Source organism: Ruditapes philippinarum, unplaced genomic scaffold, assembly GCF_026571515.1.
Source record: "Ruditapes philippinarum isolate M1 unplaced genomic scaffold, ASM2657151v2 ctg1045_1_1_1_1, whole genome shotgun sequence".
Lineage (NCBI taxonomy): Eukaryota > Metazoa > Mollusca > Bivalvia > Venerida > Veneridae > Ruditapes > Ruditapes philippinarum.
In genome coordinates, this window is record NW_026864684.1 from 75,527 (window position 1) to 100,237 (window position 24,711).

At 34.2% G+C, this 24,711-nt stretch overlaps 1 protein-coding gene across 1 annotated transcript in view; it reads left to right on the plus strand.

The window, feature by feature from the left end:
* The window catches only part of LOC132726508 (fibrocystin-L-like), a 33,948-nt gene that overhangs the window by 6,470 nt on the left and 2,767 nt on the right, over positions 1 to 24,711 (plus strand). The window contains exons 12-45 of the mRNA XM_060711837.1: positions 267 to 421; positions 585 to 735; positions 1,217 to 1,371; positions 1,861 to 2,089; positions 2,360 to 2,635; positions 3,305 to 3,429; positions 3,927 to 4,056; positions 4,448 to 4,628; positions 4,966 to 5,213; positions 5,538 to 5,723; positions 6,229 to 6,402; positions 6,681 to 8,147; positions 8,609 to 8,749; positions 9,497 to 9,659; positions 10,359 to 10,515; positions 10,834 to 10,999; positions 11,309 to 11,518; positions 11,744 to 12,112; positions 12,381 to 13,873; positions 14,286 to 14,454; positions 14,613 to 14,879; positions 15,478 to 15,738; positions 15,898 to 16,146; positions 16,563 to 16,733; positions 16,866 to 17,099; positions 17,306 to 18,185; positions 19,740 to 19,972; positions 20,571 to 20,819; positions 20,999 to 21,205; positions 21,819 to 22,148; positions 22,584 to 22,861; positions 23,066 to 23,443; positions 23,668 to 23,928; positions 24,481 to 24,613. Coding sequence (XP_060567820.1) covers positions 267 to 421; positions 585 to 735; positions 1,217 to 1,371; positions 1,861 to 2,089; positions 2,360 to 2,635; positions 3,305 to 3,429; positions 3,927 to 4,056; positions 4,448 to 4,628; positions 4,966 to 5,213; positions 5,538 to 5,723; positions 6,229 to 6,402; positions 6,681 to 8,147; positions 8,609 to 8,749; positions 9,497 to 9,659; positions 10,359 to 10,515; positions 10,834 to 10,999; positions 11,309 to 11,518; positions 11,744 to 12,112; positions 12,381 to 13,873; positions 14,286 to 14,454; positions 14,613 to 14,879; positions 15,478 to 15,738; positions 15,898 to 16,146; positions 16,563 to 16,733; positions 16,866 to 17,099; positions 17,306 to 18,185; positions 19,740 to 19,972; positions 20,571 to 20,819; positions 20,999 to 21,205; positions 21,819 to 22,148; positions 22,584 to 22,861; positions 23,066 to 23,443; positions 23,668 to 23,928; positions 24,481 to 24,613 — 10,476 coding nt within the window. The remainder of the gene's footprint in view (positions 1 to 266; positions 422 to 584; positions 736 to 1,216; positions 1,372 to 1,860; positions 2,090 to 2,359; positions 2,636 to 3,304; positions 3,430 to 3,926; positions 4,057 to 4,447; positions 4,629 to 4,965; positions 5,214 to 5,537; positions 5,724 to 6,228; positions 6,403 to 6,680; positions 8,148 to 8,608; positions 8,750 to 9,496; positions 9,660 to 10,358; positions 10,516 to 10,833; positions 11,000 to 11,308; positions 11,519 to 11,743; positions 12,113 to 12,380; positions 13,874 to 14,285; positions 14,455 to 14,612; positions 14,880 to 15,477; positions 15,739 to 15,897; positions 16,147 to 16,562; positions 16,734 to 16,865; positions 17,100 to 17,305; positions 18,186 to 19,739; positions 19,973 to 20,570; positions 20,820 to 20,998; positions 21,206 to 21,818; positions 22,149 to 22,583; positions 22,862 to 23,065; positions 23,444 to 23,667; positions 23,929 to 24,480; positions 24,614 to 24,711) is intronic.

Consider the following 24,711-nt stretch of genomic DNA (forward strand, 5'->3'; position numbering starts at 1 on the left):
AATAAACAATAGTATGGTAAAAAGAAAGAAGATCTATATAAACATGGATCAAAGTCATGTCTTACATTGAACCACCAAATCAAGAGTCACCAAAATTTGTGTTTGCTGCTTTTTATTTTGCATCAGCTCCTGTCGATTTTTATGGGATTCTGTAGTAAGCAAAGCAAAGAGTATGTTTTAAGGAAAATGAAATGTGTCAGTATATCATGTTTTTGTTATATCTTCATACATATGTATTCTTTTAAAAAATAAAATATATATTTCAGAGGTGAACCTACGCCGTCGCCGACCGGCTCGCCCAAATAATGCACTGATTAATACAGCTAGTGTAAAAGAAATCTCCAGCACGAAGTATGAAGTCACATTAAAACCTGTTGAGTGTGGGAACGAATTCCCTTTGTTTGAATTAGGAAACGGATGGGTATGTAATCATGGGTTTTGTCTAAAAAATCTCTAAGACTTTTAAATAATTTCTAATTTTGAGAAAGCCGGTCGAATATCGGAAAATATTTTAATAGTTCTCTTTTCATCATTAGCATGTTTGTGATTGACACTTTAATATTATTCATTCATTTTGTTACCAGGTGACAAGCGGACAATTATCATATCCTAGCTCTTCCCTTACCTCAACACTTTACAATAGCAAGGGCGCAATTGACGTGAAGAGAACATCTGAGGCATCACCTTCTATAACTGGGAAAATAGATATTGAATTCAATGGAAAAATGAAAACAGGTATAATAAATACAATGAAGATGACCCCATTTTATTCACGTAAAACAATCTATTTTGCATTCATTTTATTTTCTGTTCTAGAAGAAACTTCACTGAGGTCCAAAAGACTAAAAACATAGAACTTAAATTCTTACATCGATCAGGAAGTAGCACTTAAAACAGATATGCAAATAATAATTAAAAAATATACTCGGAAATTTGGAATTTTGGAATATTTTTTCACAGTTAGTGTGATTATTCTGGAAAAACGGGCTGACATGTTCACTCATTGGATTAGACCTACATTTGTCCTTTTCACATCGAGTTCGAAATCATTTTATAACATTGCATACATTTTTATACTGTGTTTCAAATAACTTAAAAAGTTTAAGTAAAGGTAAATAAAACAGAATGGTTAGGTTATTTCAAATTAGAAACCTTTCATAATATCTATTTTTGGCAAATAGAAATATTTTTATATATATATTATCTATGTTTGCAGGACTAAACATTTCTTTAGACGAGAAAGATCTTGACAAGGAACTCGAGTCCCTAAAAGGAATAGGATCACTAAGTGTGATCAAGTCAGGAGACTGTGCAAATTTCGACCTTGTTGTGACATTTTTGACTTTACCTGGTGACCAAGAGGAAATGATAGTTAGTGGTGTATTTGTTAATTAGCATTTATCAGATTTTAAGAAGAATACATTATGTTTTAAACAGGAAAACCTGATAGGGGAGGATGAAAACAAGTATTTCTCATAACTGCATTCTAGAGAATAATCATAAAATAACAGAATTGACTCTGAACTGTTTTTATTAATCTAAGTTGAAAAAAAATTAGAGCAAATGTTTTAGACTACGTAAACTCAAGTAAAACTATGTTAGAAAACATTGACTATGTATGAGAGATAGATAGGTGGTTTATATTTTATGGCATATTATTTCGAGAAGAAGAAAAAAAAAACAATTGTATTTGGAAGTTTTTAAATGTTAACATGCACTTCCTAAATTTTACAATTGATGTTTAGCTTTAATAAAAGTACATGTATATTAAAAGTTGCAATATCATGTAGTTTAGAAGCTGGCAATATATTCCTTTAGACAAGCAACAAATGTTGTACGGAAGTCTTTACTTGTTTTCAGGTGAGTAACGAACATTTGGATGGTATTGACGCTGCCGCTAGCATTTCAACAACTGTTGATGGGGGATTGTTCTATACGCCTATAACTGGTGATATGGCTACAACAGTTCACAATACGCCTCAAGTACGATTGTACATAAATGATGTATCGACAGCATGCTCTGGAGATTGTTCCTTCCAGTGGAAATCTTCTATAACGCCTACCGTCACAGCGGTGTCGCCGTCTAAGGGTACTCACTTGTAATATATAGTAACATAATTAGACCATACGTGACAATTCGCAATTTTTAATCACCAAAAAATGTTTCATATTCCTGATAATTATAGAAAGTGAAACTATAAATTATTCTGTGAAACAAATTTGAACTGTATTTTATTGAAACGTATTATGCGTCATTTTAGTTACAAATTAAAATAATTTATCACATTCTGCATGAGTATTCAAACGAAGATATTTTAGCATCTAATGCAAATAAGTTAGTCTAGAATTATGTTTTTAGGAACATCTGCCTTAAGTACCTCAATAGAAATAACTGGAACGGGCTTTGACACAGACAAAACAAAGAATTCTGTAAACATTGGGGGCGTGGCTTGTACAGTTACCGACTCAACAGCAACGCGTATCACATGCGACGTCGGCAATGGTCCAGTAGGTCAATCTAAGGTAATAGTCAGTGTAGATGGTAAGGGAAAAGCTAAACACGCTGGTGGAGATGTGATGTTTGAGTATACGGCTAATGTTTTGGGCATTTCACCAACAACAGGAAGTCTTGGAGGTATGTATTTCCCAAATAAGCTTTTAAGCAGGCATATATATAGTATTAAATTAATGTCTCTGCTGTTTCATATTACATATGGCTATAAGCAGTATTGAGATATACATGTTTGCAAACTTAAAGGAATAGTATGCTCATGTGTGCTGTCATTGTGAGTTAAATTAGTGAAATATTTGTCTATTATAAAATTGACTGACCAGTAATTGATAATGAAAAATGTTAATAATACAGTACAAAACCTACCTAAATCATATAAAGACTGCCCCAGATACATCCTGAACGATAAATTTATATAGAAATTTTCGTTGGTCATGCAGATTATTTATTAATCACCTTTTTATAGAAAAATATACATACATTATTACACTATGGATCACAATAAAGTCAAAATGTCAAGTTTGTTTTATTTTTAACTATTCACTGATCATTTACACTTAATGATGGGCGTAATAACACTTTAAGCGAATTGTTAGTAAACTTCTCTTCTTAACAAACAGCGAATTAAAAATATTGATTTGATTTGTTCTGAGCATTACCACATCTCAATGATAGTTTGGTCAGATTACGAAAAGAAGTGACAAAGCCAAAACAAATTATTTTCACTATAGATTATATACAATGTTAGCATTAGTTCTGATTATTATTTCTTACGAAATCAATTTTGATCAGGTGGGATAACACTGACAATAACTGGATATGGTTTTAAAAGTGGAGCGTCTGTGACAATCAACTCAGCTTCGTGTGACGTAGCTGACATTCAGCCTGACAAAATCACATGTATTGTACCTCCCATGGTAAGATGTTTTAGGCACATATTTCGCTTTGCTCAAATCTTTCTCTTTATCGGTTTAGAAATGAATTCTTGCCTCAAATTCGTTTTAAATTATTAACAAAATAGGTCGTTTTTATATTGTGACACAAATATTTATTATCTATTTTGTGAAAACTTCCTTTACAATAAAGCATGCATTGAGTTGATCTCGTTCTAACTAACTGAGTAAGAATGTATATAGGGTTTCGAAGAAATATATCACCGTACGTGTGTTTACTGTTGTTAAAAATTCCGGAAACAGGTTTGTTTTCTTCAAAATGTAATATAAATTATTTGTCACAGGACCAAATATTTCATCATTAAGCGCCAGATATGTGTCACTTTAAGCAAAACAAACAGTCATTATTGAGTAAAATAAACTACATCTATTGATAGCTTTGGAAAACAAACCTATTTGAATTTACTGTTTTAATTGAACAATTCAACAAAGTGTACATCTTATTCTGATGTCATTTCTAGAAAACAGATGGAACACATGATGTTGAGGTAGTTCAAGGGTCAACTAAAATGACTTTTTCCGGGTATAAATATGATTCATCTCTGACAGCAACTATCACTAGTGTGACACCATCATCACTCGGGGTGTTTGGTATGTCATTTAAATACGTAGACATGGTATTAAATAATGTTTAAAATGTTAACTAATATTGTTTATTTAGCCTGTGATCACAAATTTGCATGTAACGTGTTACGTAAGTGGACATTATAAAGAATTTTATGCTTTATCTTTACCAAATACGACGTTTTTACGCGGATAGTAGTACATTTACAAATAATATTTTAATATATATTGATGGATCTTTTTCATCAATTTTATTCTATTTTGTTTATTTGTACTTTCTTGGTCTCCTTTTATTTTTTTATTTTTTTCATAAGATTAATTGAAACAAGCAACCGATTTATCCACAAACTGATTGCCCTTTTCCAGAGAGCCACAATCAAAATTATGCTTACAGTTACTTATGTTTTGTTTGATATAGGTGGGCGACTAACTGTTGCTGGTTCATCATTCACCACAACTGCAGGAAGCGTATATCTTGGTAAAGTAACTGGTAATATTGCTTCATGGACAGACGCCCAGATTGAAGTTGATGTCACAGGTGTTCCTGCTGGAACACATGAACTTAAAGTAGAGACAAGCAATGGACTAGCAACTAATGCGTAAGTTCGGAATATATATGTATGATAAGGAAGAAAAAAACAAAGTATTGGAAACGGTAGCTATGTGGTTTATCTATCTGCGGCGTATCCAAGGAATCATCGGTTTGGTTAACGATCATCATCGTGGCCGAAAGGTAGCTTAAAAAACCTGGTTGGTTCTGCTTAGTTGCCCGTTTGTACCTGAAATAAGGCACAGAGGGATATAAAACCAGTACTTGTGTGTTCATTACAATGGAACTTAAACGAATATGTTTCAACTTAAAGCAAAACTTTATATCTTACCTGACATATGTAACGTTATAAATACCTTCATAAAACTGTTAATTAAATTCCACAGATCTGGAGATATACCAACGGTTTCTGTCGACCTCCGTATAACAAACGTTTACCCACTACAAGGCTCAATATTGGGTGGCACAAAGCTGACTATTACTGGAACAGGTTTCGGAACCAACGAAACTGTAGTTGATGTTAGTGTCGGAGTTGTTAATTGTGTAGTTGATACAGTCACAGATACCCAGATAATGTGTATAATTGCTGATGCTGCTCAAACACATCTTGTGACCAACAAAGGAACATCTGCTGGTGATATATTTTTAACATGTTTTTCTTATTCATATGCTTGTTTTTCCTAAAAACACGAAACAATCTATATGTAAGACTTTTATTTTCTATGAAGAGCTTTTTTCTCTGTAATTGAAAATATTCAAAGTTTCCTTAAGACATTGACGTCGAGCTTTACAAGTAAATACTTGATATATTTTGTACTGGATTACAAACATGTTACAAGCCTCGTCTTTCAGATGTAAAATTTGGAATTGTAAATTGCTTTGCTAGACAATAACAACGTGCATGTAAATTGAAGAGATACATTATTTCCGATAAGTTTTATTCCTACTCTCATTCCAGAATATGGTGTGTTCTACGCTTTCGACAAACCTTATATCGAAATTAATGCTGGAGACTCCGTGTTATGGTCATGGGAAACCCCGGATTTTGTTAACAATGTTGCACATGCAATCATTGAGACCGACAGCGCAAGCGCAACAACAGCTAAGTCAGGAGGATTCAATAGTGGAACTCCAACCAAAAATGGTTTTATTTTATTGAGAGATAATTTGATCATTTTCTTTTGTAAATAGAAAATATATGAATATTTGAGTTTGTTTATTTGTTGGCTTGCTTTTTCTATAATAATTACATATTGATTTATTATTACTCTATTTATTTATTTCTTTATTCATCATTTTTTTCTTGTTATACAATAAGTAAATTTTGACTTATGATCACGACACGTAGCAATTGTAGTAAATTAATAATATAACAGATTTCAAATCAAAATCTCTAATATTCTATTCTAATTTGACTTTTTAACTCTCATAACTCTCATATTTGACGATAGCATTTGTGAAGCTCTAGTTCACTTTAAATGATATGATTTAATATTGTAATTATATCAAATTCTATAAATGTAAATACAACAACTTGTATTTTTTGGCAAAAATGTTTCTTACTTTTATTTTGTACATATAAACTCGTGTTAACACTCTTCTTATTTAAATAAGTCCGTTTAGAATGATTGGTTTTATATTGTGTGTAGGCCAGTATAAAAAGCGATTCACAGAACCTGGTTTGTATTACGTATGGAGTGGATATGTTGACCGATGGGGTATCAAAAACTACGCTGGTACTATCAAAGTAGAAAACGCAGAATCTAGTCTAGCCGAGATAAATGTAAAGATTGGAGGCAAAGAGGCTTTGCATGAAATCGGAGGTAAGAATCACTCAGTTTTTAATATCATTATTGTTTTCGCAATATAAAAATAACACAATTGTATATTGCACAAAAATGTGGGTGATAGAATAAACAATTAAAATTTCAATAATTAGGGGTTTTAGAGATATTAGAGCTACAACATTGCATATGACTATGATTGACAAATTTAAACGTGTTGAAAGATGTACATACATATATATTAATGTTGACATACTAGAAATAAGAACACAATATTTGCTCAGCATGACTTGAAATCAAAATTTCTTACAATTAAGGAGCTGACGATCCTGTCGATAGTACAACATGTAAATCCTTGACAACAACTATGACTTCATGTTCGGATGATCGGCCAACTAATGGTGATTCAAGGAAATTTAACTTTGCGTTCTGGACATGCAGCACACCTAATGTATATTCTATAAATATCATTAATGGAACAGTTCAGACACCAATAATTATAACAGGTGACGGGTTTTCAAATACAGCCTGTCAGAATGAGGTTAAAGTTGGCGATTTCAATTGTGATGTGACATCTTCTAGTGAGACAGAAGTCACGTGTACATTTGCTAAATCTGGAGAGCCCGAGCTTGGTATACTGCACCCATTAGCTGTACGGGTAGCAAATCGTGGCGATGCTCTTGTTGCATTGACATCTCCTGAGTCTTATAGTTTTGGACTCTTACCAAATATTGAATCTATTTCACCAACGTCTGGATCAATGGCCGGAGGCGCTCGTATCACCATAACTGGCTTTGGTTTTGGTGATGCTCCACTGGTTTACATCGGAAACTCTCTTTGCACTATCATTGAAAGCTCCTTTACAGAAATTATTTGTGAAAGTCCATCATCTACCCAGGGGGAAAGAGATATAAAAGTAAACGCCTTCGTAAATAACAGTCCTCTGATAGCAGCGTGTGAGACACCAACAAGGACTTGTAGATTCTCATACGCTTCTTTATGGACACCATCCGTTACATCGATAGATCCAGACAGTATGTCAACGACAACAACCTTAACAATAACTGGTACATCTCTAGGAACAAATCCGTCGGAGGTAGAAGTCCAAATAGGCGGAGTATCTGCATCTGTTTCAACCGTTGCTGATACAACTCTAACAGCTTCTATTGATAACATACCAGCTGGAGATAATGATGTCATTGTGAAAGTAAAAGATTACGGTAAAGCTACTGGAACATTGAAGGTTTACGGTACTCCAACTATCTCTGCGATTTCGCCATCATCTGGAAGTGTCCATGGTGAAACAATTATAACTTTGAAAGGTCATGGTTTTGTTGAAAATGATACTACAATAGCATTAGATGGTTCATCTTGTGATGTCATGTTAACTACACTTGCAGAGGTAACATGTAAGACACCTTCTCATGTAGCTGGTTCTGTTAATGTTGCAGTTACATCTAATGGAGTATCTTATACTTCATCTTCATACAGTTACAGTGCTGGATCAACACCAACAGTTACTTCTATCAGTCCTTCATCCGGGCTACCAGGTCAGACTTTAACAGTATCCGGTTCCAACTTAGATGGTGGTGCTATATTGGATACTTTAGACGATGTCGAGTGTTCTGTTACTTCAAGCTCGAGTAACCAAATTCAATGTACCATAGGAAGTCATGCAACTGGTTCTGTCCCGGTGTCCGTTTTTGTAGAAGGAAAGGGCCTTTCAAATACTGATCAACGATTTGAATATCAACTGACGCTTCGTGATATTACTCCAATTGAAGGTACTCCTTAAATTTACATGTGTCTCATATTAGATTTATATAATTTGTTTAATCATCCATTTTGTTCTTTAATAGAAATAGTAGTATAACTAGAAGATGCTACTAAATCCAAAGTACTTTGGAATATAATTGTATCATTTAATGTATAATGTTTGTCATTCAAAAGAAAAGTATTATACCACATCTCAAATTAAATAAGACGGGGCATGGCATCCCAATACAAATACAGTGTTATCTTTTGTCTGATCAGGCCTTACATTTAAAGGGAAATAGTTACGTTTAACAGATGGTCTCCCAAAGGTACATTTACTATGCTTCATTCATAAAAATAACGTTTTGATCTTCAGTGAAATGTGCTATAACTATTATATTTTATTGGACAGGGGTCTCTTTTTCACTCTATATATAGTCTAAGTTAAGTTTGCAACCAAATAATGTACAACCAAATAATGTATTTTTAGGGGGAACGGCAGGAGGACAAACAGTTGTATTATCTGGTAACGGATTCGAGGATACAGCTTCTGTTACAATATGCGGACAAACATGTTCTCCGGAGACGGTGACCTCCACACAATACTCGTGCAAAACTCCAGCAAATACTGGTTGGTTCATTTGTATGTTATTTTGAAGATAAATGTTAATAAAAATATAAAAATCACATAGCCTACTTATAACACTTCATCTGCACACAATGAAAGAGCCTGGAACATGTAGTTTTATAATTAATAACTTGATAATTTTAAAGTAATTTTATGAATTTACCACTAGAGCTCGTTCATTCTACAAACAAAAAGTAATTGGAATGGTCGATCCCGCAAAAACCATTGATTAAGCTGCGGCTTAGGAGGTATTTAATCCTTCACACCAAAAGAGTTTGGATCAATTATCCCGAAAAACTAGAAAAGATATCACATCACTGAGAACATGATACTTCTTACGTTTGTCACATAGTTCTTGTAATTGACATATTCGTTGTGAGTATAAACGTTTTGTAGATCCCCCGAGAAAGTTAAAAAGAAAGCAAATAATCATCTTTCTGAATATCTTCTTGTTCACAAACAAGCTCTTTCACTGGTTTGTTTACAACCTAGACCGACCTTTTGTTTCTAGTTTATCGCCAAACGCAGATCATAAAAATTCACGTGGTAAAGGAAACTTGAAAAATAATAATTTAATCCTTCATCATTTCATTTATTGAGTAGGAACTCTTCATTTGTATACTCATTATTAAATTTATATATGTTAGGAAACCAATCCATACTGCAGGTACTCATTAATCGAACTGTCCATAACTGAAAAAAAAACAGAAATGTATGTTTATTAAACTATTTATCAATATTTATTTTCAGCACAATCATGCAATGTTGTAATGTCTCTTAATGGTCTAACAAAAACACTCCAAAATGCGTACACTTATAATGCTGCGCTTACTCCAGTTATTTCTGCTGTTAATCCGTCACGCGGAGGAACAGGTGGTGGTACGGTTCTGACGATTACTGGCTCTGGTTTTGGGTATATTTTATTTTATTTTGATATTTTGAAGTACAACTTCAACACACACAGATGATACTTCAATATTGACACATGTTTATAGTTTTTAAAATGAAATTTGTCCCAACGCTGTCTTTATCATGCAATATGGCATCACACGTTTATATTAGAATGTGTTGGGTGGTTCAAATTATTATAATTGAATGCTCTTCAACAAACAAATGATATATTCTCTGGTTTTTAAATTTGTATTTTGACGGCTGTCTGTGGTTGTGCCGCCTTCATTACATTTGATTCTCGTTCAAACTTCATTTTATTTAACTCTGCTAATTTTCTCGTTTAACACAAACGCATTGTTTCACTTGGAAACCACATGGATGCCACTTTCCGTTGAATATAGGAAACTTGTCATATTGAAGATTTTACCTCTATATAAACATATCTGACGACATTCCTAACTTTAAAATTGTTATGTTTACATGATGGATATTGCTCTGGCGACAGTTTGCATTGGCTCAATCAAAATTGATCTACACAGTTTTGATTTTGCAGTTTGAGGCGTTCTGCTTAGTTTAAAGTCTTTATTATATTGCAATTGTTTTTTATATATCGCAAGCGAGCATAGTCAAAAAAGGTCTGTTAAAATAGTTCCACATTTTGAGTGTTCTTCGATTTCTGAATACAATTCTAATTAATTTCTTTTTCTTATTGCAATTTCAGGAATGTTCTTGGAGATGTTAAAGTGATGATAGATGATATAGAATGTGTAGCATCATCAGTTATAGCCACACAGATTGTTTGTACCACAGGACCGCATGCGGGTTCAGTTGATACAAAAGTCGAAGTTCAAGTGTCCGGGAATGGTGTTGCTGAAGAGGTTAAAAAATTATCTCCCGTTCAATATATTTATGATCGATAGTGAATTTTAAATATATGCCCTTGAATATAGGAAACGGTGTTAACGCGTCTATAAATATGTTGACCTGTCTAAAGATCGTGCAACTGTCTATGTGTAAATTAATTTTATACTTAATCTATAATAAGAATTGTTTGCTGTATCATATTTGTTTTTACAACTTTATACTTCTGAGGCAACTGTTCACAAAAAGAATTTTTTTTAACAATTTGTAATATGATATTTTATTAATGAATCTATTTGCAAACTTATGTTTCATTAGTATACATTTAAACACAGGCTGCGTCTGATGATGCAGCTTTCAGCTACATAGATGTTTGGTCCTCCTTGTATACATGGGGAGGTTCTTCTCTACCTCAAGAGGGCGAATTCATTATCATTCCTGCTGGTATGACGTTGTTATTAGACACAGACACTCCAATTCTCAGTTTCTTGCTTATACAAGGTATGGCATGATAATATATTTGCATGAGTGATAAAATATATTCATGGTAGTATGGTTCATGAGATATTGTATGTAAAGACAGTAACGTTTACTCAGGAAAATTACCGAAGATGTTTATGAAATGCATATCCAATATTTTACATTGATTTCCTCTTTTGACCACCTTTACCAACTTAACTTATCAATGTGAAAGAAATCTAAAACATATATAATTTTGCTGTTATTCAGACACTACTATTTTCCTTTATATTTAACATTCATTTTAAGTTAAAAAATATTTTTAAATGATATTTCAATGTATATACTCAGGTGGTAAATTGATATTTGACGAGAAGGACGTGGAACTTAAGGCAAAGATTATAATGATTACTGATGGAGGTCTTTTACAAGTTGGTACAGAATCTGAACCTTTTCAACATAAGGGCATTATCACTTTGTATGGTCACCATAGAGATAAAGAACTACCTATTTACGGTACAAAGGTATTAGCAGTCCGGAATGGAACTCTTGATTTACACGGTAAGTCTTAATACGTGCTTTTTATATAAATTTGCACATTTCTTCGTGTTAATTGTAAAAGGAAAATAATTCGCCTGAAACTGCGGATTGCATTTGTAGAGTTTCTTTTGTTTTCTTTTGTCATTTTTGGATGAAAATATTTATAAATAATTTAGAGAAATTGAACGTCATGACCTTTCATGCGATACTGTTTTTTTTTATTGAGAGACAATGTAATATTTGCAGGTATTGAAGTGCCCCTCACATGGACAAGATTACAATCAACAGCAACAGCTGGATCAAATACACTTGAGTTACAGAACCCAGTGGAATGGAATATTGGTGACGAAATAGTCATTGCATCCACAAGCCATAAACACTCACAAAGTGAAAATGAGAAGAAAACCATCACTGATATATCACTGGACAAACTTACACTAACCCTTGATTCTGCTCTTGAAGCCACCCATTGGGGTACTCAGGAAACATTTGATGGGACAAATGTAGAGTTCAGAGCGGAAGTGGGACTGCTAACGCATAACGTTGTTGTAAGGGGTAATACTAATGCTCAATGGGAAGATAAAATTGAGGCTTGCGAAGCAGGATTCGATACAGGTGCGCCAACAGTTTCTTTTTTTATTTGATAGCAAAAATCCAATTTAGATTTGTGTTCATCTTACATGCCGATATTGTTAATGAGAAACTATTTAAATTGTAAGCAAATGATTTAATTTGTTTGATCATATTAAAACTTATTTGTTGTAATCATTCTTCTTTTGTTATTCAAAGTTTCATCTTTTGGAGCAGATGTTTAGACTTTTTACACTTGTATATGATAAATAGTAATGTTAGGTTTTCAATTCCATTATCAACCTTTTTTCAGGAGAGTTCGCGACTCAAACATGCTTCCTCGGTAGATTCGGAGATGAAATAGGCAGCAGTCAGTTTGGCGCTATGATTTTAGTACACGCTCCTGTATATGATACCCACGAAGCTCAGGCTCGTATATCCTATACTGAGGTTACCTTTGCTGGACAAGCATTTAGGTTGGGGAGATACCCAGTACATTTCCATTTGAATGGCGATATGTCTACTAGCTACGTAAGAGGTTGTGGAATTCATCACACTTTTAACAGAGCTGTTAATATTCATGGTACACATAATACATTAATTGAGAAAACTGTAATATACAATATCATGGGCGGCGCATTTTTCCTAGAGGACGGTATTGAAACGGGAAATACAATACAGTATAATTTAGCTGTTTTTGTCCGAGATAGTTCTAGTCTTTTGAACGATGATGTGACTCCAGCATCCTATTGGGTTACAAACCCAAATAATACTATTCAACACAACGCAGCAGCTGGTGGTTCACATTTTGGTTATTGGTACAGAATGCACAATCACCCTGAAGGTCCGTCCTTTACAGAATCTGTTTGTCCAATAAGCGTACCACTTGGGATTTTCTTAAACAATTCAGCACACGGCTTTGGTTGGTTTGGACTGTGGATATTCCCTGACTACTTTCCTAAAAAAGATCCATGCGGGGGTACAGAAGTAGAACCGGCAATATTTGATGGATTATTCGCTTGGAACAACGACAAGGGTGCAGAAGCTGTAATGGTCGGTGCTCTTCAGTTCAAGAATTTTGTTTTAGTGCAGAACAAATTAGCAGGTTACGAAGGAAAAAAGGTTCTAAATGTGCCTCAGTTTACGGAAAATTCGCCTATGTTAGCTGACAGCTTAGTTGTCGGTACAACGACCACCATACCCGAACAGGAACAAGGTTGTACGAGAGGTGGTATTGTTTTCCCGTTTGGGGCTGGTTTTAGGTTGATAAATACACGATTTGTTAACTTTGCTGACAGTAACTGTGCAACATTTCGCTGGACTAGAATAGACGGAACGTGTGTTGATCAATGCGGGGGCTACACATATCACACGGAGAGTATCACTTTCGTAAATGCTCCAAATAAGGCAATTTATGCGTGGGAATGGGAAGGCATTATACTAGACATAGATGGAACTGTCACAGGAAAACCTGCCAACTGGACTATTATACCAACTACTGGAACTGTTCCAACTGATTGTGAACATGCACCAGAATTTAGTATTGGTATTCCCGCCAGTTTATGCCCACATAAAACCTGGCATCGATTTGCTTTCAATCAGATCTTGCCCGAATCATTAGAGGGAAAGAATTTCTTAATAACAAACCAGTATGGAACAAGTAGTGTTCCATACCGTAAGAAACGACTTAGTCATAAGCCTGGATGGATGATGGCTATGCTTGGTGGCGCCTCATACTCCTTCGAATTCGAGCATGCTTCACAGATTAAGAATATCAGCTTCACTGGACAATTTGATAACTTCCAGGTAAAGTGAGGTTTAAGCATATGCAATAATGTAAAAGTGAATGTTTTTAACCTCTGAAGGGTCTTCATGCACAGCTTTTTGACACTAATGATATGTATTTATTAGGTACAAGTAGCGCGTGTATTTTCGCTAAATATACGTTATGATTGTCTTAATATGTTTATTATTATGTTTACTGTTCTACCTTAGCTTATGTCGTGAATATGCTAATTCCGGAAAAAGACAAAAGACCACAACATGTTAACCACTTTTAAAGCAATGTGATAACTATTCTATATGTAATTGGGTCTTGAAGGGTTTGATCATTTAAGATAGTGTTAATCTTGTTACATTATATTATCTGTATACGTAGTCTACTTTATGAAAGACTAGACTGAAAACGTATCTCCTTTATCTTAACTACATATTATAGACTGGTGACTACATATTTCTGGAGGTAGAAGTAAAGGAAGTTCCCGACAGGTTTTCAATTGATGGTGGAGACACGTTCGTAAATGCTACAGTAGGTGGGTTAGATCCAAACACCGCTAAAAACGGAGACTGGGAATGGGATAACGCCAATAACAGAGTGAAGTTTATAAGTAAGTCTATTTGAAATGTTTTCTTTAACAAATCTGATTTCTAAAGCACATCAAAACATTTTACAATATATCGTTTATTAAGAATAACTGGTAATGAAAAAGGATATCTAAGTGTTATGTTTTACATTTTGATAGAATTTGATAATTTTTCCCAACAGTTCATAGCAGTAGACGTTCAAGAAGGGGAATGTCTGTGTACAATATTGATCGACCACTTAGTCTCACATCGTACAAGTGTTATTATAAAGATTGTATCCCGCCCCCTGACCCAGATACTATTCCGCCTGACACAGAAAGACCACTTGACTTTGACATTTGGGATGATACAACAATATGGAACAATTCAAACAATGATAGCTTTGTTTCTAATATCGGCGGCTCCTACGGAACACCACAGGATTACGACAATGTGCGAATAGCTTTTGGTAATGCATTTGCATTAAATCAAAGAATAAAATACGAACAAATATATATTTATAGGGTTTTTTTATTTTTTTACTTTACAGAAATATAGCTTTCATATTTTATAGGGACAATTGTCTTTAAATAAATACACAAATGATTTTTAATAAACACAACACGGCATGTATTGCTTATAAATTTATTTCTATTCATGATAGTATAACGTTTCATTATTTTCTATCATATAGCCATCTATGTGTTCTAATTTGGATCCAATAATAATTAAGTACCCATACCAATATTATTATCAGCCATTGATTCTACTTCAGCAGCCTTCGTTGTAAGCAGATTTGGATATACATTTGTCGAACATTTCGAGTAATATACGCACTTAACTTTCTCTTTTTATTTTAACAAAAATATCCTTCTATTCAATTAATTTATTTGAAGTAGTGACAAGTTTCCTTTTAACTGGTGATATATTGATGATATTTGTGATGAAAGGCTCAGTTGATGATTTCTGGAAATATGATTTAGAAACTACCATTATCATGATACAAAATGTATACAAAAATGCATAATAATCACAGTTTATTTATTTTCTGGGTTACATTGTTTCAGGAACATGGGTGGTTGTGAATAAAACAACACCTTTCAACAAGCTTGGAACGTTACTTCTTGAAGGGGTTCTTGAGTTTTTTGACACACCAGGAGCTGTATATGAAATAGAAGCTGATTTTATTATCATCAAAGGAGGGCGCCTTATAATAGGATGGCCGGACGATGCATTTGATGGTTTAGCTACTATAACGTTAAGAGGGGATCATTCGTCACCTTACTATGATCCTGGTGATGGGCCAGTGCTTGGATCCAAGGCTATAGGTATAAAAATGTCCTCATATTATTTATGTATCGAATGATTGAAAATAAAAAACAAAATTTTTTCTCATCATGAAAAGTGCATTTTCCCTTAAATCCAAACTTTTTATATCATGAAATTAGTATTATAATGTACAAGATTACTTTTTTTTTCCTTGTTAGGTGTTTTTGGAGGTTTGGACTTGTTTGGTAAAGATGTCGGACGAACATGGACTCAGTTGTCAACAACGGCCAATGCGGGTTCAAATCAAATCATTCTTGATGATGAGGTGGAGTGGTCACAAGGTGATGAGATGGTTATTGGTCCAACTGGATTCGATCCATGGCAGACAGAGTCATTCAAAATTGAGTCAATTGCAGCTGATAAAGTTACCATCACATTAAATGCAACACTTAAATATCAGCACACAGGTTTGTACTTTGTTCATTTTTTACTTTTTTAGAGAGATAAGTGTTTAATATTAAGTATATTAAAAGTGTTCCTACAAATAAATAGAGCTTTGTTATTATGGATCTTTATGAATTGTCCATAAGTATGTAACTATGCCTCTAATTCAGGCAATAAAATGGGGACTTGTGTCACCTATGAACATATGTTTACTTTGATTCTATATTTATCAGCTCTGAATACTGTTGTCATCAGTGAGACTCATCTCAAACAAACACCTCTGCATAAACATGAAGCACTTACAGCAGATATGTAGATATGACAAAACTCATTAGGTATCTTAACTAAATAACTTACATAATTAGTGAAATATTTTACATAGAATAAGAAATTATATTGAGAACTTGATTTATTAGCCATGATCAAAATTAAATTTCAGCTCACAAAGAAACACTATCTAACGGTGAGAAGATCAACGTTGGGGCTGCTATTGGCCTTTTATCGCGCAATATCAAGATAATAGGTCAGGACTACGATGATTTATATAAAGAATCATTTGGTGCTCGCGTTATTGTTGGTTTGGTAACATCAAAGGGACAAACATATACAGGTATAACCTATCCACTGTAATATCTTAAGATATTTTCTAATGTTCTTCATTTAAGCATATAGAAATATCTTTATTGTATTATGTACAGTTTGTAGTGTATTTTTGATACAATGATGTATTCATTTAATATAGGTTATGCTAGAATGTCGAATGTTGAGTTCTATCACACTGGTCAAGAGGGATTTACAGAGGAATATGACCCTAGATTTTCTCTGGCTTATGTTGCAACTGGAACTGTTAGTGAAGTCAAGCCATCTTTTGTGTCAAAATGCTCATTCCATAATGGTTTCAACACTGCCATAGGTGCCTTTGGAATTGGAAGTCTCAACATCTCGGACAATGTTGTTTTTGGGTCAGTTGGTGAAGGTAAGATCATATAACATCGCTATATGTAAAAGTTAAATTTAGGTCTTTACCGTGCTTAAATACTATGAAACAATTTAGACTACAACATTTTCATATTGCTGAATGCTCTTAATTGTTTTGCCATTTTACTTTAAGATTTATAGCTGAAAAGAGGTAGGTTCTTAAAACATTGGATTGTGTCTAATTATTTAAATTGTTTTCTTTAGCTATAAGAACAAGTTCAAACGACACACGTATCGTGAATAATCTGGTAACCCTTGTCGTATCTACTGCAACTTACCAAGATCGATATGAAACATTTAACCCACGTTGGGAATCTGGAATCGAGGCTATGACTGCTACAGAATTGACTCTCCAAAATAATCTTGTAACTGGATCCGAAAAAATAGCCTTCCATGTTCATCCACAGAGTTGTCACGATTCATCCGATCGATACACAAATAATAAGGCATTCGCTAATGTGCTAGGTGTCGTCATACTTCCAGATGATAAGATTGAAGATACTGACTGTGTAAAGTTATCAGGATACACGGTATGGAAAAATAACTACTTTGGAATGTATTATCAAAACGAATTTAATTTAATTGCCGAGAATAACTTATTGATTGAAAATAAAAATGGACTTATGACAATAGTTATAAAACCAAGTGCTTTAGGACACCAATATGCAAATAAAACTGTGGCAGTAAAGAGTTCGACATTTGTGGGTCAAACAGACAGCTTTGACTGCAGCAGAGACGTTCCTCCATCAAAAGACGACAACTTTGATCTAACTTCAAAAGCTAAAGGAAGTCCAGCACCAAGTGGCGGTATGGTTGGTGTAGTATTCCCAAACTTTTACCAAGAAACCAATAAGGCTCCTTTCAAGCCATGGACAGGATGTATGGCGTACAACGCCATCGGTGGCCTTATGACATTGCAAAATGTCACATTTGCGAAATACCAGAGTACTTCTTGTACATCAAATTTTGCTATTTCTACTAATATTGGAAACGATGATGGACAGCATCCAGTGGAGTCACGAGAAAGCAATCTCATTGACGTTGATGCATCAAACAAGATTGTCTACCATAGACCAAACGTTAAGTATGTTATCTAAATAAAGCGCTTATTTTTATCTAACGTTTTATACTTGAATTATAAATGAATTAAAGGCCCATTATGCCTAAGAAATCATTTTTATTCCTCGAAACTGCTTCTTTTTGCTATCTTGTTAAACTTTCCAAAACCATATTCATTCGCTACATACATTAACCATCTTTGCATCTTTAGTTAAGTTGGCAATTGGTATAATTAAAGTGAATTAGTATATTGTATGGAAGTCAACATCCTACTTTATTCATATTTTGCTACCTTAACGACACATAGATGCATGTTTAGTGCCACGTTTTTGCAGTTTTTAAACACCTAACATGCACTTAATCCATTATCTAAAGTAAACAGATGGATTTCTGGAGGCATAGTGTGCCTTTTAAGAAGTCCACTAGTTAGGCGCAAGTTTGAATATAAGCGCATATGGAAAGTCAATTTTCCTTACCCCGGAATATTGCATCAGAATATAAGCGCATATAGTTTTCTAAAGAGAAAACCGTATTGTAAATAAGCGCATATACCTTTCCTCGTCGCCTAGTTTGACGCCCAAAAAAACGCATATATGTGTGTTCATATTAATTATGCTGTGACTGTGATTTATTACCAGGTTTATGAGTCCGATTCTCATCAAAGAATCATATTATTTTATCAAACAGTACTTACATGTTATAAAACTATATCGGTTTTGAAGAAAAGTCAAAAACAGACGTGAGCAAACTGTAACCACAATTGATTAATGTTGTAAAGCACGGATCTTAATTATATAAATTGTATAATAAAACCATGGTTAAAGTGCGTTTTTTCTTCGTTCTTTGTATATTGTGCCTGTCTATAAGTGCATATCAGAGAATAAGCGAATAAAAGCAACACTAAGTTATTTATAAACGTATAAGCTTATTTTCGAGTTCCTAAAGTATAACGGCTGCTTCACTAAAACAATATAGTTGTAACCTGCTTATTCTTGTTAAATTACCGGTACGTTCTGTGATAACAAGTATTCATAACCTCAGATCCCCTTTCGAAATTCCATTTTATTTAGTTCCGCCCATTGTTTTCTCGTTTAGGGCACACGCATTTTTTTTTAATTGGGGACCATACGCCGCTTTTCATGGAATGGCACTGCTGTGTCACATTGCAGGTTCCATGATAACCGCCGTATGAATATATCTGCGGATGTTTCTAAATTCAAAATTTCACCATTTCCGTGTTTAAATGTGAATTCTGCTTAAGCCGGTGCTAGGGGGCGTGGACGGTAACTTGCACCTTCCAGTACCGTCCATGAACAGTCTCAATGAAACCGAGCCTGCAACATTTTCAATTTTGCCGTGTTGATTTTTCTTTCGGGATTCAGTTTTTCTCTATTTTACATTCATTGTCATAAAAATATTTTTCTTAACTCGTTTTATTAAGTTTACTTATTCATATAAATTTACATATAAATCACACATATATTTATATGCCATTATTCCTCATATATGCGGAAAGATGTGAATTTTTTTATTGAATTACCAATTGAACAATACAAACAAATACTGATGAAATTTACAGGAAAATCAACTCGGCTGACTGTATAGACATGGATTGTGATGCACTAAAGAAGGCTCTTTTCAAAGATTTAGACGGTACTTTCCTGGGGCATATTGGCTCCGTCATCCCGCAATCAGAGTTTGAATGGGGCGGTGATCCTAGGCGTGGTTTAGGAGACTATAGGATACCTAAAGAAATGGTAACTGACATGAATGGCAACAGGATACCTTATGATACCATTGCACCCCATAAAGGTAATACATTAAAATTCTTCTAATGTTAAAGTTTGTGTATGCATACCTTTAATACATAAATAGATTGTAACTAACTGACTAGGACGACAAAAAGGATATCATGTGATAGCACGACAACATTGCTGCTTCAAAAAGATATTACATTTACTCATACTGTTAAATATACATTATGGAATGGACACTTTGTGCTTAACAAAGTAACCCCAAACTTCAATGAATATGAATTGAACAGTTTATTTCAAATCAAGCTTCGTGGGCAAAGAAATGTCACATAATATGCAGGATTCCTACGTATTTATGTAAAAAATGAACCATAAAAGTGCTCTTCTAACCTTTTGATGATATCATCAATAGCCATGACAATATGTTACTGTCATATCTAAAAAATACTCTTGTCAGAAATTTCCTATTCCAACCACTTTTATTTGCTACTCATTTACGTTTTTGGCGACACTTCTTACTTCTCAGCATTAACTCCTGATTATTTATTTAAGAACAAAATGTAACAATTCTTTTAATAAGTAAGGACTGCAATTTTAATACGTATATCATATAACATTAAAGTTCATAAAATAATCTTGATATTCATTTATTGTAGGTGTGATACGTAACAATAACTGCACCTATCATTCAAGCTGGCAGGCGTATGAGTGTAACGAGGAATTGAACTATGAGATGCTGATCATTGAGAGCATGGATGCTGACACAGAAACTCGGCGACTGTCTCCTGTCGCAATCCTTGGTGACGGGTACGTTGACCTGATTAATGGTCCGCAGGATCACGGCTGGTGCAGTGGGTATACATGCAGAAAAAGGTTGTCTACTTTCATGGCCCTTGTTGTCACAGGTACTAAATGATGTAATAAACAATGAAACAGTTTTCCATTTAGTCATTCTCTACATTCCGTACTGTAAACGATTGAATTATGTTTTATTTATTTGCATAAAATAGTATTTTTGTGACATAATCATAAATGATCCGATCAGTTTGTTATCAAATATATAAGTATTACTGTTTTATTGAAGACAAGGATTACCTTGTGCATTTCACAAGTGTCACCCCGGAAAAGCTGCGATACCGGTTATTGAACGTGGACAATGATAAGGGTATTAAGCTTACTGTCTGGTATTCAAGGTCAAATAGGTTGGATGTTTACGTTGACGATGTCTATGTTATGGCTACTAATGTAAGAATCGATGGTAATGGAAGATATATATCGTCAATGCCAAAAGGTAAATAGAAGTTGTTAAGAACTATAGTAACAGGCTTATTTGTGTCGTTTCTACAGTCTCCACTTTAGATTCCAGTAAAAATATGATAAACAAGATCCACAAGGAAAGTCCGTCCCATTATTCAAATCCACTGATCGCTTATGGATCCTTGGCGAGAGGCAAAAATCGTCTTTTTCAGCAACGGATATTGCTTTTAATGGTCGTTTGTCATTGGCAATTGGTAATAACTGTATACTTGTTAGTTATCTAAGAAGATCGGTTAGATGGAGCAACTGCCGCGATATGAACAATTTAAATGTGTTCAAATGGGGACAATAAAAACAGACAAAGTATGAAAGTGTTTATTACTGTATTTACGATGTAGAAACAACCATCCAACTAGAAAAGAAGCTCCTCGAATTATCAAAAGTGTCCGTTTATGTTCTTGAATAATGAGAAATATTTTTCATTTTAATAACACCTGATCTTAAAACAGACCATAGTCATTCCATATTATAAAAATCAATTTCTTGTTGTTGTTGTTGTTGTTGTTGTTTGGTGTTATTTTGTGCTTTGTGGTTTTTTGGGGGGGAAATGTATCAATTATGCGTCAATGGTTTGTTTGACAATTCAGGAAATGAGTTTGAGCCTCAGCTAGCGAATGATACAGGGACCAACTATTTCGACAGAGATAGAGGTGAACTTACTGTCATTATCAAAGGCTCACAGAAGATCGATGTAAAAACTCAGCAGTCTATCATAGTTTCATTCGGGATTCCAGCCCTTACGGTCGACCAATTCTTTGGAGATGATATCATAGAAAACCTTGCAAATTTTCTCAATATTCCGCTGACAAAAGTGCGTGTGGTAAATGTCGTTAGTGCTGCAAGTAGTGGACGCCGCAGAAAGAGATCAACTAGTGGTATTTCGGTTGAAATTGAAATAGGTGACGAACCAACGTCAGGTAATATTTTATACCAATTATGTCCAAAATCATCTTCACTTACGTTGAGCATCATCACTTTTAAGTGTTATTTTAAATTGGATAACTTAGACCTCGTAAGATCAACAATTTCTTAATAAATATAAGATAAGGATTACATTAGAACTATTTGTGATTGATAAAGCTGCAGCATGATATATGTATTACTCTATTAAAAATAGTTGTTGTGGATAGTAATTACAACATTCTTTATTCATGTAATTGATTACATCATATAAGTCCTTTTGCAATTAAAAACCAGGGTAAAGACTTAAAGTGTGATTCTTCCGATTTTATCATTTTGATTGTTCAAAGACTCATGCATGTAACAAGTATTCGCACTTTTTTTAAATCATCTGTAGTTGAATTACATTTAGTCTTTCATGAAATATACATGATTTTTATATCTACTGCTAGGTATAAACGACACGGCGTCCAATACCATTGATTATTCTACACTACTGGAGCTTGCTGCTAACATTGTTAACGAGTGTCAAGTAGGAAACATTAGTGACTCATTTAACGTAAGTGGAGGATGCGAGACCGTTGAAGTACCGTCATCAAATCCCGAGGTGGCATCCATTGTTTACAACACACCATCTCCTGACCACCTGTTCTTCGTCAATAAACCAGAGCCTGAATATGAAGGTGTTCTACTTAAAACGCAGCCAAAAATACGTGCTGAAGATATATCCGTAAGTTATTATAATTTTTGGTACTATTGAAATGTAATCCGCTATACATTAATATGTAAATTAATTGTAACATTATATTAATCAATACAGATATATTTATATTTGAAACTAAATGTTCAATTAATTCATGAAAGCTAAACAGTGGTTATCATGTTTTTATTGAAGATATATATGTATGTTTTTTAGAGCATATTTCTGTTTCAGAATAATATTTTAACTGAGTTGGGTACTGCCGAATTTCCCTGGCAACTGACTGCAAGCCTCCGAACCGGATATGGACACCCACGTGCAATATTGAACGGCACATTGACAGTTAACTGTTCCAGTGGCTGGTTCAACTTCACTGACCTAGCAATTTCCCATATGGGTACAGGCTACATACTAGATTTCAATGTTTCTTATCCGACGGAAGCGGAAAACTTTACATTGGCGTCAGATCCCTTTGATGTTGATGGACGTCCAATTAAAGTTCATGTACATGACCAAACAAGTGGTGATATCGTAAAAGATGCTCGTTTCTCTGTAACACTAGATCTCAAAGATTCTAATACAGAAGATGTCATCTCAGATATAGCATGGAGAGTAAGTTAAATATGCATATTCATGTCTTTGTTATTTACTTTATTTTAAATTATATTAAGAATTCACATAGGAGATGATACTTATCGAATGAACGCTTATCTGTAACAATAATTCCTTTAATTTTGCGTTTCTCATAGTTTATTGTAACATGATTGATTGACATTGTTATCATTATCATAAGCATTATCATCATCATTACATTGTTGTGTTGTTGTTATTATCAGGATCACACTTGGACGTCTGAGGTTACCCTGTTAGGAAGCTCAAGTTATGCCTCCCTGACTGGCGTGCTTACATCTTCATTTGACTCATCTTCGGGTCAGTCCATATTCCCAGATCTTACCCTTACTGGTATTGGAATGTACTACTTACAATTCAGGGTTGTCTCGAACCCTCCAGACTTCAACTTGACCTTGAACCACAAACTGAACGTCAAACATCCATCACACGTTGGCATGACAGTTGAGGAAGAATATGAAGTACAGGTACAAACTATCTTGTCATCTTAGGCGCCACTCTGTGCATTCTTTCTGATGTACCTGATGACTTGAGTAGAATTGGTGCTGTTGATTCAACTCCCTTATAGTAATCGAACAAACAGCGATTTTGGTCATGTTATTCGTAATCATGAACTTAACCAATCAATCCCTGGGGCCTTGACGAGTAATGTTAATATTTATTTACGAAGTACAACTAAGCCTAGCCTATATTTCTATATTTGTTTTTGATGTAACAATTGAAGATTACAATATATTAGGTAAATTTCAAAATTTGCCTAAATGTAGTTCATGATTTGACAAAAAAGCGCTCGGATGCTTTGATTATTCTATTACAAACATTGAATGATAGTGGTGTTAGTTAAATGCCAACAACTTTCTAATTACTTATAACAAAATATTCAGAGATGTACCACTCAGTGCTATGCACAAAATATACAGGGAATTCCTTCAAAACGTCTTTGAGGAAAGCATAAAAATGAGCTCTGATACTCAAATTACCTGTATAATGTGTTCATGTTGAATTGTATTTTAATGCAGGTAAAGTTTGATGTAGATTTCAACAAGATACTGCCCTCAGAGGACAAACAGAATGAGTTTGAGCAGATGGTACTGACAGAATATGCTAATCTGTGGCCTGACGTATTGCTTTCAGTCGGTTCTATCAGAGAAGGTATCAGACAGTGAATGAACCGGTTTTAATACAAATGGAAATATGAAAATAAATAAATAGTATTCCTTTCAAACTATAATTATTAAGGAGCGTCTCGT